Source organism: Drosophila erecta, unplaced genomic scaffold, assembly GCF_003286155.1.
Source record: "Drosophila erecta strain 14021-0224.00,06,07 unplaced genomic scaffold, DereRS2 tig00000000-arrow-pilon, whole genome shotgun sequence".
Classification (NCBI taxonomy): Eukaryota; Metazoa; Arthropoda; class Insecta; order Diptera; family Drosophilidae; genus Drosophila; species Drosophila erecta.
The window spans coordinates 4077173-4095584 of NW_020825194.1; the positions used below are offsets into that span (position 1 = coordinate 4077173).

Here is an 18412-nt window from a genome sequence, read left to right on the forward strand (position 1 = left end):
TCCATTTCTTGCACGCACACAGAACGGCTGCCCCTTTCCGCTTCTCTTTGGCTTCCACTTGTATACATATTTACAATTTTAATGACTTTATTTTTGTGCCGGCATAAAATATTTCCATACCCTTACAATAGGGAAGGTATGCAAGGATTTCGGTTGGAACTTGGCTGTATAAGGTTATGTGGATGCAACTTGAAAGGTAAAATTATACAAAATATATTGATAGAAAATAGAAGCATAATTTTGAGCCATCTTTATTCTAAGGAGGTGTCATTTATGTGCTGTTTAAAACGCTAGGTATTTCTTACTTTCTAATATAATATTTAATAAACATTTTTTAAAATTTTAGTTACACAATATTTTTGCTAAAAACTAGTGTGTTAGAGCTTCTGCCTTGCCTTTTTTAGGAACCTGGTTACATTTGCCTTGATGCTGATTGGTTCAGGTCCTTTCTGAGTGAGCTGCTGAACGAGTAGAGGGAATTCACTGAGGCAGCCGTAGTACAATCATATTTCTTTGTGACATTTTCCTTGTGCATTATTAATCAACCGGGAGTATTTTAATTTATGTTGACATGTACTTATTTGTAAAACGCAACAGTAATGCAAAAAAAAAAAGCATTTTAACCGGAAACCATATGCGAAACCAGACAGTCGCTGATTTCTCAGCTATTTTTAGGGGCGGTTATACTGACGTCAGCAAAGGTATTAGGTGTGCATGCTGAATTTACTACGCCCAGTAACCTTTAAGCTGTTAGTGCCGCCTTTTTAGTAGTTCCTATACAAGGAAGTTATTTTCTCCTATGCAGTTTTATTTAAAAATTTGTAAACTTTTCACGTGAAAAGGGAAATGGCAGCCATTGCACTAAGAGAGCTAAAGGATTGGCGTAAGTTGAGTCGTGCCAAATGACTTCAATGCGAATCGTGAAGCTTGGAGATGAATAGAAATCAGTGTCCAGCGGAAGGGGTGGAAATGGCTTGGATGAAATTAAGATAGGCATGTATCAAGGAAACGGATTCTGCAGGGGACTTACCTAATTGAATTCCAGCCAATCTGGCACTCTCGCTCGCAATGAATTTTATTAAAATCGTTGCAAGGGGCAACAGACCTACCAGGCTACGGAAATTGAGAAATATTAATAAAGCTTTGATTTGCATTCAATCAATGAAAGGCGGCACGTACCCTTTGAGCAGTGACCTGCTGCTCAAAGTTCAAGGGGCAATTGGAGCGCCGGATGCGTAATCTATTTCAAACAGCGACCATGCAAATCGAATAAGCTATTGCCGGAGCTATAGCCATCGCCTCTCAGCTGTCGACTGTCGGATGCATGCGAGTACAATACAACACAATTTGCTGGTGCCGCTGCCAGCTCTCCTGGTCGTCCTTTTTCGTCCTTTTGTCCTGTCAGGCCGTCTGTCGAACGGCGAGATGCATAGAGAAATTGCATATAAAATGCAGACAAATAACTTGCTCCCCATGTTTAGCGTATGCCCTAACGCCTGACATTAACAATGCAGCAGCAACAGCAGCAGCAGCAGCAGCAACAGCAGCAGCAGCAACATCAGCTACATCAGCAGCAACCAGCTGGCAATAAAATGTAACAAACACATTGACTGCTGACAAATAGCATTGCCTGTCAATTCATCAAAAAGAAAAGGCAGCGAGGAGCATCAGCGAACGCGCAAAACTATTGACATGCACACGCATCGCACACTTGAAGAAAATCCCTCATATTTAGAAACACAAAAGGGCTACTCTAACATAATTTCGAAGACTTTAAAGTATGAATGAAGATAATGTGAATGAAGTGAATGAAGACAAAAGCGTATCGTGCTGCAAGCTCTGGATTTTTCCTGCAGTGCATCGTAAGCGGATCTGATCGAATGGGATGCAGGATGCAGAATTCAGGAGGCGCATCCTTGCACTGCTGACTCGGCAGTGGCAATGGCAGACTTGCAGCAAATTTGCTTAGCTGCCAAACCAAACTTCGATTGCCGCGAGCCTGCGTGCGAGTGTGTCTATATAAAAGATATGCGAGAGACTGTTACAAATTGTTTTGAAATGAAATTCAAACTGCATTGGGAAGCGGTGCATATTGCTCTGTGCGCGCACTTTTCGACCTCGAAACTTCAAGCCTCGCCTGCGTTGCCGGTTCAAGGAGTTCCCCGTGAAAAGTTGACATCTTTGTGGGCAGGATCAGAGCGATTATTTGGTTATTTCAAGGCTTACATCTCGTAAAAGGATGGAGTTGGGCAAAACGAGCCTGCATCGCCTAGACCGGCGCCCTTACCTTTATTTCCTTCGTAACAAATTGCCTCAATTATTTCCATTTTACCCAGCCCCCGGTTTACTGGCCGCCTTTATGCTCGTAGCTAGGGTGTAAAAACTTTATTAAAAACTTTTGTGCCCAAGCCTTTTTATGAGACCTTGTCTGCCCTAAGACGGGCAGAGCCAGAGCCCAGCTTTATATACCTTGTGTATATGTAGGGATATATATTTATAAAATACACGCACATTTAGACGCCTGGCCGCAATACTGCACTCCAGGGGCGTAGAAGAAATCAAATTAAGAGCGTTTTCTTCGGCGAAACTTTTGCGCCTGTTTAGAGTTTTGTAATACTTCAGCGCCGACCGGCATCCCCGGCATCCCCGGCATTCCCACCTCTTTGTGGCTATTAAGGTTCGTGTCCTATCCGCTGTCGGTCTTAGCCCCATGTGGTTACTTGAAAAATGCTAAATGGTCCCAGAGCAATTGCAGCCACAACAACATAAATAGCAACAAGGCAGCAGCAGTTTTGGCCTTAAAGCCAAAAGATTGCCTGCTGGCCCGAAAGTGTTTGCCCGCTTGTCTCATAAAATGTGCCAAGGTGATGCTTAAAAATAGGCAATACAGATACAGATATTATGTCATTCTATAATAATTCTATAATATATGCATTAACAATTGTAAACTGTTTACAGGGTTCCAATCTCGCTAGAATTGGAGAGTATAACATCTACACTCAGCACAATTCCCACAATCCAGTCAATATAGTTTGAGATGTTATTATATATGCATGTGTGCAAAACGCCATCGCTCTGTATTCCGATAAGTATGTTCCACTTTCTTTTCGAAAAAGATATCTCCTTTACCAAGGGACTTCCTGGCTCTGTACAGTTCTTACTGCCTTTAAAGCCAGCGCATATCTGCGATTTCTGTATAGTTACTCCGAATGAATCGCGGCACTTTTCTACATTCAGGATTTCGACGCTGTTTCTTCTTTGGAAAATAAGTTGTTTGGATAAGCCCCAGCGATGGGCTTTCAAATTGTTCAAGTTGGCTATCTCACCCAGCCAAATGCATATCGGCAGTATGCTCTTTTGATAAGTCACAGGCCCATCTAATATGAGTAGAGCTATATCATGCTCAAGCGTGTGTTTGTTGTACAGTTTGTGAGTATAGACGCCTTGGACGAAGTGCTTTACATCTCTCCTCCTTTGATTGTCCGTTAAATTGAGAAACTTTCCCAACCAAACGACGCTGCAGATGGTATTTGTCCTAAGTTTAATATGGCTACATTTAAGGTCTTAACTTGCTTACCTATCGCGTTGATCGAAAACACAAGAGGCAGATGTCATGACATATTCTGAAACAAAGAACACCCTTACTATTATGTATTTCTTCAAATTGCCAGCATTGTACAAACGATTTTTAATAAGCACTCCGCTGCAGTTCCTTGTGGGCGATGCAATAAGTGCCATCCAAGGTTTCTCCGTTGAAACAAAGCTCTTCGGATTGCGACTCGAACAGTGTGAGTCTAGGAAAAACGCCGATCCTCGATGTGCCAGCCCCAAAATTAACAAGAAACACCACGATCCCGCAGTCATCGTTGTAAACGAACTGATTCGCACGCACTGAACCAACTGCAAAATGTGATTTATATTCAAACTCACAGAGAGAAGTTCAAAGCTTATCAGCAAAGTTGCATTGTTCTCAAAAAGTGGCTTGCTTCGCTATTCATTTAAATTGAAAAACACTCTACCATAAATGCGGGCACACAAATATTTATAATGTAATTTCATTTTGGAAAGAACGTCTATAAGGTTTGTTTCAATAATCTGAAGCGTGGGAATTATCCCAAGTCGGCACTATCATCAATATCCAGTCAATGTAGCTGGTTACATCGTTGTATAAACACGTTTTAAATTCGCCATTACTCCGAGTTCCCAAAGGAGTGTAAAGTAGTTTTTTGTCATAGCGCATAATTTTAAACAAGGGATTATTATTTTAGGGTTTTTTTTTTAGCCAACACAGATATGCGAACTCTGTCGATACATTTTTAAGGCATTTTGGCAGTTGGTTCGGGTAAGGACTTATATTTTGCTTGGCAGGACCCAAGGCAATATACCCTTCTTGTCTATAAGCCAGCGGGATGTTGTAAATCTTTTATACACTTGTGTGTCGGCAACAGTTTTGTTTAACCAAAGGCAAATAGAACGTATGTGGGCCTTATAGAGCACTATGTTCTGAAGTTCCAGCAAAGCTATGTCATGCTCGAAATTGCATCGATCGTAGAACCCGTGAATGTAGGAACTTTGCACCTGGTATTCTTCATTGCGATACTTGTCACTAAAAGTATGCTCATTTTGGCTATTTAACTGCCCCAAGCGGACGATGCTGTTGAAATGAAATAGATTTGAATGATAAATTATAGCATTTAAACGAACTTACACATTGCCTTGATTAAATATACAGCTGGCTGATGTTATCACAAATTCTAAAACGGAATTCCACGTTATTTTAAAATATTAGATTTCATCACATTTGTATACAAGCGATTGCGAATTATTTGGTAAGACGACTAGTGCGTTCCACGGAGTATTAAACCTCAAGCCACCAGAGTAAGAATAAACTGGGGCACAGTTCGCGTCAAGAAGTTGCCCCTGATAAGCCAGCATCCATGATAAAAATGAAAAATACACTGCGGAGGAATGCATCATTTTCCGAAAAAGGTTTCCAATCAACTGAACAGCTTGCAAGATTTGTTCAGTACCACAACACATGCGAGTTATCACTACTGAAAGCAAGCATATTATATTTATTTATATTTTCAAGTGATATGCAATCGCGAAATTATTGTTGATTTATAAATTCTGATTACACGAAGATCGACAATGCTATGTTGACCAGTGCTGATTGGTTGCTCCTTTAGAAGTTCCCGTGACTAGAGCCATTCATATTCAAAATAAATAATCCGCATACACTTTTTTATTATTATTACCAAAGCTAGTGTGGTGTTCTCAACGGTAAGTTGTAGTCTGCCCCCAAACAGCACACATGCACACCATTTTTCAGTTAACCGGAGTTTACAAGGTCAATTCAGTGGCTTTTGTGTGTCTTGGCCCCTGATCCTGCACCTAGTCTTCCGCTTTCCGCTTTCCGCTTATTGTTTTGCTGCCCAGCCGCATCCCTTTCAAGTTCAATAATGTCATAGAGCGTGTCGCAGGGCAGGCGTCTAAATTTATGGCCCAAACGGTTGACCCGAAGGCCGTGGGGCCGTGGGGCCGTGGGGCCCGTGGAGCAGCACGTGCTTTGGAGGCAGGGAAATAATTTAGCCAAAAACATGTGAAGCTCGCCATATAAATTATGCACACTCGCTCGACGGACGACAACACATGGGTTGCTTTAAGGTATTGTATTGTCTATCCGACCTGCCCACTGCTCAATGCAGGCCAACAACAAGTTCGGACATAACTCACCGCCTTGGCCCTTTATTTTATTGTATTTTATCTTTTGGATTACTTTCTGCCATGACCACAACAAATAAACTTGAGCATCTTTGGGAAAAACCCACAGTGGCGCAGTGGTGGTGCGGGAAAACTGTGGCCGGAAAAGAAAAGATTTCCGTGGCATTGTTGCTGCTTCTGCTTCTGCTGCTCCTCCTCCTCCATCTCCTCCTTGGCTCGAGTTTGCCCGGAGGTCTGGAGCTGGACAACGGCAACAATTGCGCATGTTAACATACTTGTAAGTAGTTTTTCCACTTTGCCATGGTATTTTGCTTTTTTCCACACCCTGTACTCTGGTCTGTCTGGCTATAAGCTCAAGTCACTCAGCTCTAATATCTCTGCATCTTGGGATCCTTGGCACATGCAGATTGCAAAGATGTTGCTAACGAAGCACACAAAAATAGAGCTTTAAATATACAAACCCTTACTCCTTAGAAGGAATGGTAAAGTACCTAATAAAATACATTATCTTAAACTCTGAGCTGCCTTCAACTGAATGCTTATACTTAAAATTAGGGGATACATCGCAGTCGAGTTCTTTTGTGCGGTATTTCCTGTACATTTTCTCTATTTTTTCCATCCCCCACAACGGACACATTTGTTTTCCTGGGGGCAGTTGCCTTTGTTTTTGTAATTATCTGCACGTTATTTGTGGGTCAATAAAGTTTCGTTTCATAGTTTGAGCGGTTGTCTGGCTCTCAGCCGGGTTCAGGATTTATGGCATATGCGTTTTGGGCTAATTTTCAGTGCCGCTGACCATGCCATTGGCCAGTAAAACATTAATAGCAGACCGTGCTGTTCAGGAAAGAAGTTCGAAATGCTTCTTAAAATAGCATCGGGCGATTTAATGGCAGCTGGTAGCTGGTAGCTGGAGCAAACACTCCTGGATGTTGATTAATTTATCGATACTCAGGCGATTGTCGGATGTAATTGTAGCTGCCTGTCAGGCTATCGTATTTCCAGAGATTTATATGCTGGGATGATGGGTTGGTTGCAGGGCAGAGTGGCCTTCTTTTTTTTGGCCAGTTTGGTGTACAACTCATTTGTGATAAATTGCCGGCAATCGGTGCTTAATTATTTAATAAGCTCGACTGCCAACTATTGAGCTATCAAATTTCATTCGCCCTAATTGCTGTTTAGCGTACTCGAATATCGCGTTGCCATGGCTGCGTGCCGTTAATGTTTGCGCAGCGCTAATTTTGCATCAATCATCGATGCATTGTTAATACTAATAATTGCGAATAAACAAATTGCAACTGTCATGTTTTCGTTAAATTCGGCTAGCATACGCATTTTGGCAACGCCTGTGGCTTAATTGATTATTACAGATGATCGGATGTGCTTATAACGCGGCGCCCAACTCCATTTGACACGTATCGTGTTGTGTTTTTAATGCAAACACAATTTGTCCACCGCCGATAATTAAAATACAACTTTTAGCTCTCGATTTGCAGAGCAGCCAGCGCGGTTTTTTACGCCCCTCCAAAACAGAAAGCGATTCCTGAAATCCCCGCCTCGCCAGTTTAGCCAAATAGTTGGTAAATTTATTTGCCAAATAAACTGCACACAAAAGCCAATGGCAGCGATGAGAGGCACTTGGCAGAGCTGAATTAAGCTGACCATGGCAAAAACAAAGAGTAAACAACAAATTGAAAGGCATGAAATGAGAAAAGTAAAATAAACGAACGCAAAAAAAGAGAAATAAAAAACGATGCCAGTGGCACACATGCAGGTGTATCCGTATGTGGTAACGTCAATTGTTTAAAAGTGAAAATTCGATTTTGTGGCAAGGCACAAGGCATCGGGACACAAACAAATGGCGTGCCAAACCAGAAAGCAAAAACTTTTCTTTTTCAAATTTTCATTCCCTATTCCCCAGTGTTTTTATATTCCTGTTTTTTTTCCTTTATGCCTGTGCAGCAAACAAATTTTTGGTGCCTCCCTTGTCGGTTTGTTTGAATTGTCCCTGGTTATTGTTGGCTGTTCCTCCTGACGCTTTGTGTCCTGTGTCCGAGAGTCCTGTGCGCTGATGTGGCCAACAAGACGAGACGAAAAGCAGTATAAAATGGCAAAAAAAAAAAAGAAATTGTTATCCCGAAACGTATAAAACAAACGTGGTCGACGAGCATAAAAAATGTCCGGCAGTTAAGAGTAGCAGAGTGTCCAAGAACGTGTGTCGTGAGCTGCATGAGAAACCGGAAAAGCGGAAAGGAAAAGAGCGGAGACACCGGTCGGAGGCTTTCCACCACTAACAAGAAACGTAACGATAACGAAAAACAAACTTTAAAAATTGGATTCTTCATTTGCATCGGCAAATCCAATCAAGCCAACGTAAAGACCTCGGCCAGACATATACACAACATAAAGCCGATGCACCACCAACTGAACCACTCTGCCAGCAGCACCACCACGGCCACCTGCAATTGGGAACCACGCACTGAGAAAAATATTTTATTACACAACTTTCTCGATTTTTATTTCATGGTTGCTGTTTGCTTAATCCGAAATATATATACATTTATATTTGTTGTACAATGCAATTTATAATTTACTTAGCTGATCATATGCTAATATATTCTTGCACGAATTTCTCGCCGTGTACGCGCTTCCATATGAACATGCCCCACGTTACGTATACGCCACCAGCTCAGAAAGGAACAGAGCGAGAGGAGCAGAGAAGAGCGGACACGAACAATAAATGAAAGGTGTGCGCCTCCTGTTTGTCCATATAGTTGACCATTGCTTATGGCCTGCCACCGACCACGCCCCCGCTCGCTGCGCCCGCCCCCAATCCGGCTGAAAATTGGTAACGATTTGTATTGGACTACGGCCAAGCATAAAAGAGGCTGAGTCCGAGTCTGTTTGGCCATTGTGAGAGAGTGAGTGCATGTCTGTGTGTCTGTATCGAGTGCCGAATCTTGTTTAAAAGTTTTGTCCTTTTGCAGTCCTGCTGCCAGTAGTTGCCCCCAATCTCTCGCAGAAAGGCGAAAGGAGAATGGAGGAAAAATTGTCTTATTTGTATGCCCGGCTCACCTGCCGTTATCCATCTGTCTTGTATCTTCATCAAGTTGGCCAGTATTAAGTCGCTTGTTGGTCGGTCGCCCGGCCTTCACTGCCGCTCCCTTTGCAGCATGTCCTTGCAACGTTGTGGTTTTTTGCGTTGAGCTCTTAAAAAACCCACAGCATGCTTTTTGGGGGGCGACTGAGGGGTTTATTGATTGCCCCGGCATACGTTTGCCATTTTATTACAAGCCGGAAAATAGAGCTGCAAAAAAAATTTCAAAAAAAAGGAAATAAAAATGAAAGAAAATGCATCGAACCGCCTCACTTTTGTTTCCCTGCTGTGCTTTTTTCCCTTCTTCACCCCTCGTTTTCTGGCCTCGTTAATTGCCTCAAAGCCAAACATTTGCGTCAGTGGCAACCGCATTCGACGTCGTGACAATGACAACGGCAACCGCCGCTTAAATTGCCCAAAACCGCGACAAGTGGCCGTGTCCAGCGATTTCCCCAACCCACCTCCCCAGGCGAACCATCGCCCCACTTCATCGGGCTTTTAACCGCCACCCTTCCCGGATTTTCCTCACCACGGCCACGGAGCCACGGAGCCGCGGAGTCACGGCATCGGCTTCAACTACGGCTCCGGCCCAATGGAGCGTATAAGAAAACCATTCATTAGCGCTTATCAAACGGCACAGACAGATCTGTCCCGCCACTCAATGGCTGTTTGATTTTGGCCCTAAACTACGGCGACTTTTTATGCCCTGCCAAGGGGTAGCATGAAGTTCTGGAACCTTACAATTAAATACTAATATTGCAGCTGAAAATATATTTAAGAGCATAACAGCTCCTCCACTTCCCTAGAGAAATACTTCGTTATGAAAACGACTAGCCAGGCATATAATTATTGCTAAGATAGGGTATTCTAAGCATCGGCGGGGTGACAGACTCTCGATTTTTTGCGTCTAGCTAGGCCTCTGCTGACGTTTATTGTAAATGGCTGTCCAATGAAAATTGTTGTGGCCTATCAACGTCAACGCGGTCACGGCCAGGCCGTGTGTCATTAGTTCGGGAAAAAGTGGCGGCAAAAAACTTGTTCGCCCGCAAGTCGTGAAAAAAGTATCTGGCATTTTTATCGGCCCCCCAAACGCTGGATGTCCTGCGTCCTCCTGTTGCTGTCTTGCTTTAGTTTAATTGGCACTTGACAGAGTGGCCAACATCAGCAACAAAACACCAGCAGCCACTAGGTAAATCTGCTGCTCGTCTTGGTCCCTGGTGCTATCAATCAAATTGGCTTTTTCCATATCCATCAGCACTTGCGGCAGATGACTCGTGCGTTGATTTCCTGCGGACGCATTATTATTTGTAATGCCCCTTAATTGCTGTTTGATGTGCGCTTTATGTGTAATTATGTAGGTTGTTAACGCTTTCAATTTAAAGAGTGGCTAATAAGAGTGGCTTTTCCTCAGAGAATCCAATTTCTTCTAAAATTAGTGACCACCGCAGCCCGACATATAAAACAAAGCTATCCGGTGATACTATTATAATCATTTCATACAAGTATTTTAATAATATCATTTGTTTGAAGGGTGAATTGTTATTAGTTTCGACATCGCCCCGAAACCTGATGTATTTGCAGTCCTGGCCAGAATGTTGTCTTACTTGAATAATTAAAGGGCGCACACACTCACAGATCAAGAACTGTTGGCAGTCGCAACGTTATCGGCGCCAAGCCTTCTGGTTAAGGGAATAATGCAAATGTATCTGTAAATCTAATGTCCTGCAGCACACCGCATCCGAGTGCGAGGACCAGCACTGGAAAGCAGTGCTCGGGACCAGAGCCAGGCCAACGAATTTATAACTGATTTCTGGTGATTTAGTTGGCTCGCCAAATGGAATGAGCTGAGTAGCGAATGTCTACGGCGGCTGTTCCCTGCACACAGAAAATAAATTATGTTAAGTTCCTAATGGTGCACTTAAATTAAAAGAGACACTAATGAAGGAAAGCATTTTTGTCTGCTTGTCGTCACTATTTTGAATATTTTGTAGAATTTTGTAAGCCCATTCGCTTTGCATTGATTTCAGGTGATGTTTTCTCCATGTGCGACCACTTATTATGCAAAATGCCGCACTGGAGCGACGGATGATGACCAGGGGCCAAAAGGGTTGGGGCTCCAAATGGTTTGGACATGTCATGACGGAGCGCGTCTCATTTATATTGCATGGCTGAAATGGCTGAGAGGCAGTCGTAGACCCACGAATAGATACGGGCCAGGCTCACTTGAAATGCATTGAAATTCATGCAGAAAAAAAGGGAAAATGAAATGGGTGAATGAGAAATAGGGGAAAATGTGGCACAAGGCCGTGTGCCGGCACAAAAGTTAATTGAAATGCTATCAAAGCATATTCAATTAATTTAAATTAGCTCAGCGCGGCACAACACAAAACGCAATGCGCCTGCGGCGATTTTGGGGGCCTCGAAGTTTTCCAGTTTTCCCGCCTCGCAGTTTCCACTTGGCTGCCATGTTAATTATATACGCGAAGGCTGCTGCCAACCAAACTAAATGGCAAAAGTTTTCCCCCTGTCAGTGGCAAGAGTCGACTGCCAATGATAAGGAAGATCGGACAGCAGTTTGGGGGTAACCACGCCTTCATTAATCAATTATTGCAAACAATTTACGGCTCTTGATATTCGGGGCGCAAGCAACAATGCCAATGACAACAGCCGACAATCAGCTATCAGCTATCAGCTATCAGCTCTTGGCAAAATATTTTTATTTAAAAAGGGCTTGGCAAATGATAATGGTGAACCAAATCGCCCGGAGCGTCCATCATTTGTCGGTTTCTGGCATCTCAAGGAGATGGCGAATGTAATTTTGTTTATTTCACATGTCGAGCGGAGCTGTCAGTCCATTGACAGTGTCAGAATTTCAATCAAAATGCAAATTAATAATAAACAAAAATGGCATGGCATTTACTCACGCCGATGAGATCAAATTAAATTTCAATTAGCTGTCACAGGCTCTGTCTCCACCCAAAATGGAGAAGGAGCAGCAAATTAGTCAATCGAAGAGCCTTTGATACTTTCTCAAGCAAGAGATTGAGGTTGCTGCTGAAAGGACACTTCCAGGCCTTAAACATACAAGTATGTAACTAGATACCAAGGGAACTTGCCCTAGGCGATTCGATTGAATTGCAATTACTATTTACAATGAGCCGTTCCTAATGAGCCCAGCCCACTGAATAGGAGTGCCATTGATAGCTAGGTAATCACATAACATTTTCAAAATATTCCGTACCATTCAAACAATAAAAACTTTAAAAAAGATCAACTATTTTTTAAATGAAACTTAAGGCATGTTATGCCCTGCAGGCCTAAGTTTTAATTCAAGTATTTTCAACAGCAATTTCACCGGCTGCATTCCATTATTTGTCGAACAAAAGCGAAATCCGCGTTTTTTGTTTGTTCACTGGTTTCATTTACTGAGAATTCAGCTCGGTTGAGTTCAGCCCTCTGTGTGCTTATTAACGTTTTGTTTTTAACATTTGCATGAGACTGCTGCCTGCGCCGAATGGCCGACGGGTGGGCGGTCAGTCGGTCGAATGGTCAGCCGCAGCTGGTCAGCAGCATCTGGTTTTTGGCCCCAATCCCTGCCTTTGTGCAACTAAATTATTTAGTTGTGTGGCCGGAAAGCAGAAGCAAGTAGTCCGAAGCGCGACCACTGCCAGTCTGGCCAAAAACTCACTGACATGGCCGGGCATCAAATGATTGCCCCAGACACTTTATAATGCATGAGTCTGCAGCAGTTGCAGCAGCAGCAGCAGCAGCAGCGGCAGCAACAACAATAATGACAGCAGCAACAGGAAGAGGCCGCACAATGAGCATGAACACGAGTAACCGAATTATTTATATTTAAATTGTTTTGGTTGCTGCACTCGTTGTTGCCTTTGAGTTTCGCATGTCTATTTGGCGAGTGCACACAGAGAACCCGTAGCCATGGAGCCCCGTAACCTGTGATCCCCGGAACTACCGGGCTGCCGTCTCCCACAGTGAAGCCTGGGCTTTCACGGCCATGATTATGTGGCAGCGCCAGCCTTTGACGCTGCCGAAAAAGTGGTGAGAGCTCGTCGTGCACTAAGAAAATTTCGAATGAGTTGCATGAACCAAGAGACGCATTTGAGATGGAACGATAATAGCAACTTGCAGTTCAATGGTTATCACATTAAAAGGTTATCACTTTAGTGGTCACTTCTAGCTACTCCTGAACTTTGAATTGTGCGCATTTTCGCTAAAATTCGACTTTAGGCACTCTTTTTCGCGAGTGTAGCGCCGAGACACTATCCGTGTCCTGACCAGACTCCGCATGAGCTTTATTTATGCATTTCATTTTGGTGTGCTTGCTGGGGGCCAACTTTTGGTGCGGCCATGCCACGGTAAGTGGCGCAGAAGGATGGGGCTGTCTGTCGGGTTGCGTTGCGTTGCGACCCGCCTTTGAGTTGATGTATTAAAAATTTTCACACATGGCAGTTGGTTGGCCGGTCGTCGCCTGCGAGGCAACCTCTTTGCTTGCACTGAACACTGAGCACTGAAATTTGATTTTCCACCCCACCGGGAAAAGCGCCCGCAATAACCCCGCCGCCATTCGCTTTTCATCTGGAACTTTGGCTGTGCACTTTTCAGCGCTTGATTTGCGTTGAAAATGCGCTGCTGGTTTTCCCAACCCCCTTTGGATATACTCCTATACTCGTATACTCGTATACTCCTTTACTCGAAACGCAACCCCGTCGGGGGATCACACGGCCAAAAGCTTTTGACGGTGCGTTCATTATGATTAGCAATTTTCCACGGATGAGTTCGGAACGAGTAGGTGTGTGTGTATGCGGGTGTTTTTGTCTGCTCGGGGGAAAGCCTGGGGTTTTTAATAAGACTTTTTGTTGGCTTTACGCTGCATTTGGGTGGCAGATGGAGCCGGAGTCGGCGAGTTATCAAGTGGCTTTTGTGGATTTTGTCAGTTGCACCTTGGTAACTTATTAATTTTGGCTGGATGAGCGCAGCAGCACGAAGCTCGTGTTACAAAGCTCACAAAATCAACTTGGATACTTTATTTATATTTATCTAGCCAGATATTTCCCAGACTACATATTAGAACGCTTGCCTTTAAGCATTGCTTAAAATAAATTTCAATAGATTGACGTACATTCTTATAAACAGCAGCATTCCTATCCTTGTAATATTTCATATTTATGTAAACCACCAGGAGATGGTTTTTTGGCGTGCCGCTCGGCTTGTGTATTTTTTACCATTAACCATAATGCTTTGTGTCTGTTTCGCCTGACATCTTGTGGCAGATTCGCACATGGAATTGCATTTTCGCGTCATTGTTTGATGGCTTCCGTTGCCGCTGCTGCTGCTGCTGCTGCTGCTTCGCATCCTTGCTGGTTAAGCTTCCTTTTTGGCTGAAGCGCTTCCTGTTGCCATATTCCTTGCCATTGTGGCAGCTCCCGTTTGTTGTCAAAAGCGCATACGCATCCTTATTTCCACTACCCAGAAATGCATTTAGCATTCCTCAATTTTTTTTGTGTAATTTTATTGCTCCTGTTGGAGCAGCAGAGCTTCTTCTAACTAAAGAACGCATTGTTGTCAGAGGCAGAGCGTGCCACATCCTTTTGGACTCGGTAGTTTTTCTCCCGGCGAATGCAAACATGAAAATTGCATAATCCACGCATCGCGATTTATGACTTTTGTGCCAGCGTGACTGATGGCAGTACAAACAAATGTCAGGGAAATGCGAACCGCCTGTCACTTCTTGCGCCAGTCTAACGTTTCCATAAAAACACGCCATCATATCCTGCAGATCAGCGAAGGACCTCCCCTGAGAGTGTGCCATCAACCGCAAGGCATTATCATCGGGACTCTGAGGTTAATCAGCAATTTAGGGCCCAAATTGATAGGCATCTTAGCTGCGCCACCGCGGCGCCCAATTGCTCAATTAGCCGCCAATGCAGTTGGCCTAAAACAATGCCCATGCCACAAGCGGCTTTCCTTCGAGATCCAATCGAATGCTGCATAATTAATTTGCCAATTTGAGGCAGGTGCACTTCAGATGAGACGAGCTCGGGCCAAGAGTGCACAGGGGAAAAGTTTTCATTTATTCTGCTCATGCCAGAAAGTCTAAGAAATTCCTAATACAAGCCCCGATCTGATCTAAAACATATTCATAAGAAAAGATATTATAGCTACTGTTACTCAACTAAATTGACGATTTGTTTCAAAGTGTATGGGTGCACCTCATTATCTATCTCTTTCTCTTTATATAGGCCTCCTTTGCTCCTGTCGCCTGAGGCACATTTGTTGAACGTTTTGCGGCCATTTATGAATGGGCGCGCATAAATTTGTGACACTTTTTGTGGCACTTTACGAGGCAGGTCCATTAAAATGGAGCCACATGTGCCCGCCACACACACACACACATAGACACCCTAACACATAGCACCCGCACTAACACAGCGGCAGACAGCAGTGGCAGGCCTCGGTAAGTCCGATGTGGGAAAATAAAATGAAATACATAAATTTTGCAACGATTTGAGAGACCGCATTTTATAATTGAATCACGTACGACATTTTCAGAGGCGCGCGCGCTGAAATAGGAAATAAGTTTTCCGCTGATATAAATTAGAATCTTAGGGGATTGCCATTGCTGCGACTTAATCAATACTGCTGCCCTTTCAGCCTTCGTTTTCGCAGGGAATTTGCTATTCTAAGAGGGTTCACTGAGCAGAAATGGTTATTCACTGCCTACTTTGCACTGAAAACTAGCTAAGTAAATATCATAGAAATTAGGTAACATTTAAGATCACTCATGCACTTTAAATTCATTCAAAACATTCGATTGTTATTAGGAATTATATTATATTATACTTGATATTTTTGCCATGTGTACTTGCAATAGCAAGAGTTTTAAATGCCCAGCCTGCGAATGCTCGCAATTTATGTGACTTGTTTGGCGGTGCAGAAAAGTTGCAGCGAGTTTTTCTTTCGCGCTTTTGGCAGACAGCAAAAGTTGCATGCGCGCATTTCCGTTTCCGTTTATTAGATCGTGAGAGTGTGTATGTGTGTGTGTAAGACTTTGTGTGTGCCTTGTTGTGGGGAGAAAAACCTTTTGATTTACTTAGAGGCCGCGGCACGTTTCCTCCAAGAATCGAACAATTGGCAATTCGCAAACAAAATACAAATCGAAGACGATGCGAATTGAGCTTTTGCAAACTTTTTGTTTTATGGCCCTACTCACACACACACACACTCGTACACAAGCACACACATGGAGAGGACGACACGCCGACATTTTGTATCAGTGTGTGCACACTCCATTGGCCCCCAATGATGCGTACAAAATGCAACAGCAACAATTTTTCGGCATTTTTTTTAAATGGTAATTTTTTCGTCGTCGCTGCGCGCCGTCCACCCACAATTTGCCCCCCTTTTCCACGAAATTTCCAGCCCCGCTGATCTGCTTTTCTCTTGTTGCTACCGCGCGGAGCACATTACATGGAAAGCGCTTTTCCATTATTCGTTATTGTAGCTGATGTTTTTTTGTTGTTTTGCCATTGTCCGCATAAAAATGCATTGATTTTATCAAGTGAAAAAATCAAAAATGTTGACATGAACGCCGCATGGGGCAATAAAATATGGTAAGTGCATCGGTGGGCGGATTTTTCCATTTGAGGCCTCGTGGATGTGGGCTTTTGATATCTCCGGCGATTTACATTAGTTTTGTGTGCAATTTATGCGCGGGCATAAAATCATTGTGCTGCATCATGTTAAACAAAGTTAGTTATGCGGACATTTTTTTGCTGTAAAATGCGGGCTTGCTGTGTGTTTTTATGGGATTTTTTAATAATGGGGCAGGTATCGTAAACCATTGAATTTTTAATTTTGGATATTTGCCAGCTTATTACAGTTCTTATGAAATTTTCGCCCTTGCATCAAATATACGAGTATTTAAATTTATGCACTAAATATAGCGGCCATGTGAACTACCTAAATTTTCCCAAGTAAATATTATTCCTTATTGTAAGCGTTTGCGTTGTTTTAATAATCTATAATTAATTATATTGTTCCCCATTAATTTACTACATTTTATGCGGTATCAAATTTATATTGTATACCTTGTTAAGTGAGTATAACAAATTAAAATGTATTTACATTCGCTGTTGTTTATTTTTTTGTTGCATTAATATGTAAAATACCTTGTTCTTTATTGAGTTTGGTCCATGTAAACATCAAACAAGTTTCGATTAAATTTTGTTTTGGGAAGACAAGGCCATTGGCGCCATTCGTCTAATTGGCAGAAAGTAATATGTGGCCATGTATGCAGGCAGCAAAACCAGCTGCCAGAACAGCTAAGTATGTGGCGCCACCAAGTGTGAGAGTCCAATCCCAATCCCATAGCCAAGTCTGAGGTTTTGGGGCTGCTTTGCGGCATTTTGTCGAGATTTGTTGAGAATTTATGCGCTACCTTAGAGAATTTATGAGTTGCAGTCGAGTGAATTATTTTATCATACGCATGCAGCAGCAACAAACATAGGGGGCATGTAAAGTCCTTGCCACAACAAGCTGCAGCGGAAACAGCAGCAGCACAAGCAACTAAGGCCTGCTGCACAGTTTAAGCTACTAATTTCACATGCAAAAGTCTTCACTAAGCTGGCATTTTAATCTTGCCCGAGTGGTGGTCGTGCGTGTGTGTGTGTGTGTGTTTGAGAGTGTGTGTCCTGCTCCAATGTGTACGTAGATGTGAAATGGGCGTGGCTATGGGCTTGTAGGTAATTAAGCACTGGCCCTGCTGAAATGCCTACACACTAAATAATAGCATTGGCCGAGGAACATATTCCCTGCTTTTTAAAGGTTTTTTTTTTTTGATTGCGTTTAATTGTGCACTGGAATCGTAATGGTAAAACGTTAAACAACCGTAATTGTTGAGATGATTTATGTTGTACAATTTAAGTTAATTTTTTTGCATACTCCTATATTCAAAAATGTAACAGGATTTGTAGCAACTTATGTAGAAATTGTGAAAGTCTTTATTTTTTTTCGTGTAACCTGTTCGCAGAGGTTTAACTTGTAGTCGGCCATTGATATGCGTTCCCCGGGAGGAAAGCATCGAACTGGGCTTAAGTTGCTCCAAGTCCTGTCAAATAGGCTCGTCCTTCGGGCGCTGTCGCTCCTTTCGATCCTTCTGCCGTTGCCGTTGTACTTAGGCCTAATGCCTTGCACTTGTTTGCAAATTGCATTGGGATAACAACGGGCAGTAGCAGCTCTTGCATCATCCTGCATCCTGCCGAATCCTCTGCTGCCGATTCTTGGCCCATTGTTTGTGTTGTGCCGTTGCCAGGTGTCCAGATTGCAGTTCGTGCTCGAGCCTGGGCTAATCAATTTGCATGCTGGCGCAAGCTGATTTACCTGCTGCTACCACCTGCTCGCTTTTCCGGCAGCAACAGCCGCCACTGGCTTTTCATTTAATTTCCAGCCGACGTCGCCGAGGAAACTCGTACTGCTCCTTCGCCTGCTGCACATTTGCATTCTGGCGCCGAGTCACGTCACTCGGAATTGCCTTTCGAAATGAAAAAAGTTTTTTAATTCTACACATGCTGCGAT

General features: G+C 43.2%; 2 protein-coding genes across 2 annotated transcripts; both read right to left on the bottom strand.

Moving 5' to 3' along the window:
- Nucleotides 1-2941: 2941 nt before the first annotated feature.
- Nucleotides 2942-3869, bottom strand: LOC26526602 (vitamin K-dependent protein C). The gene is made up of 3 exons (XM_015153907.2): nucleotides 3684-3869; nucleotides 3578-3623; nucleotides 2942-3517 (listed from the first exon to the last, which is right to left on the bottom strand). Exons 1-3 carry the CDS (start codon nucleotides 3862-3864, stop codon nucleotides 2953-2955), a joined length of 792 nt encoding a protein of 263 aa, XP_015009393.1. The 5' UTR covers nucleotides 3865-3869; the 3' UTR covers nucleotides 2942-2952.
- A 217-nt stretch (nucleotides 3870-4086) lies between these two features.
- On the bottom strand, nucleotides 4087-4758 carry LOC26526934 (serine protease grass; the record flags this gene model as incomplete). The annotated part of the gene is given in 3 exon segments (XM_026982461.1): nucleotides 4087-4257; nucleotides 4260-4654; nucleotides 4709-4758. Coding segments are annotated over 3 exon segments (615 nt in total), but the record flags the coding sequence as incomplete, so codon positions are not given.
- Nucleotides 4759-18412: the final 13654 nt, after the last annotated feature.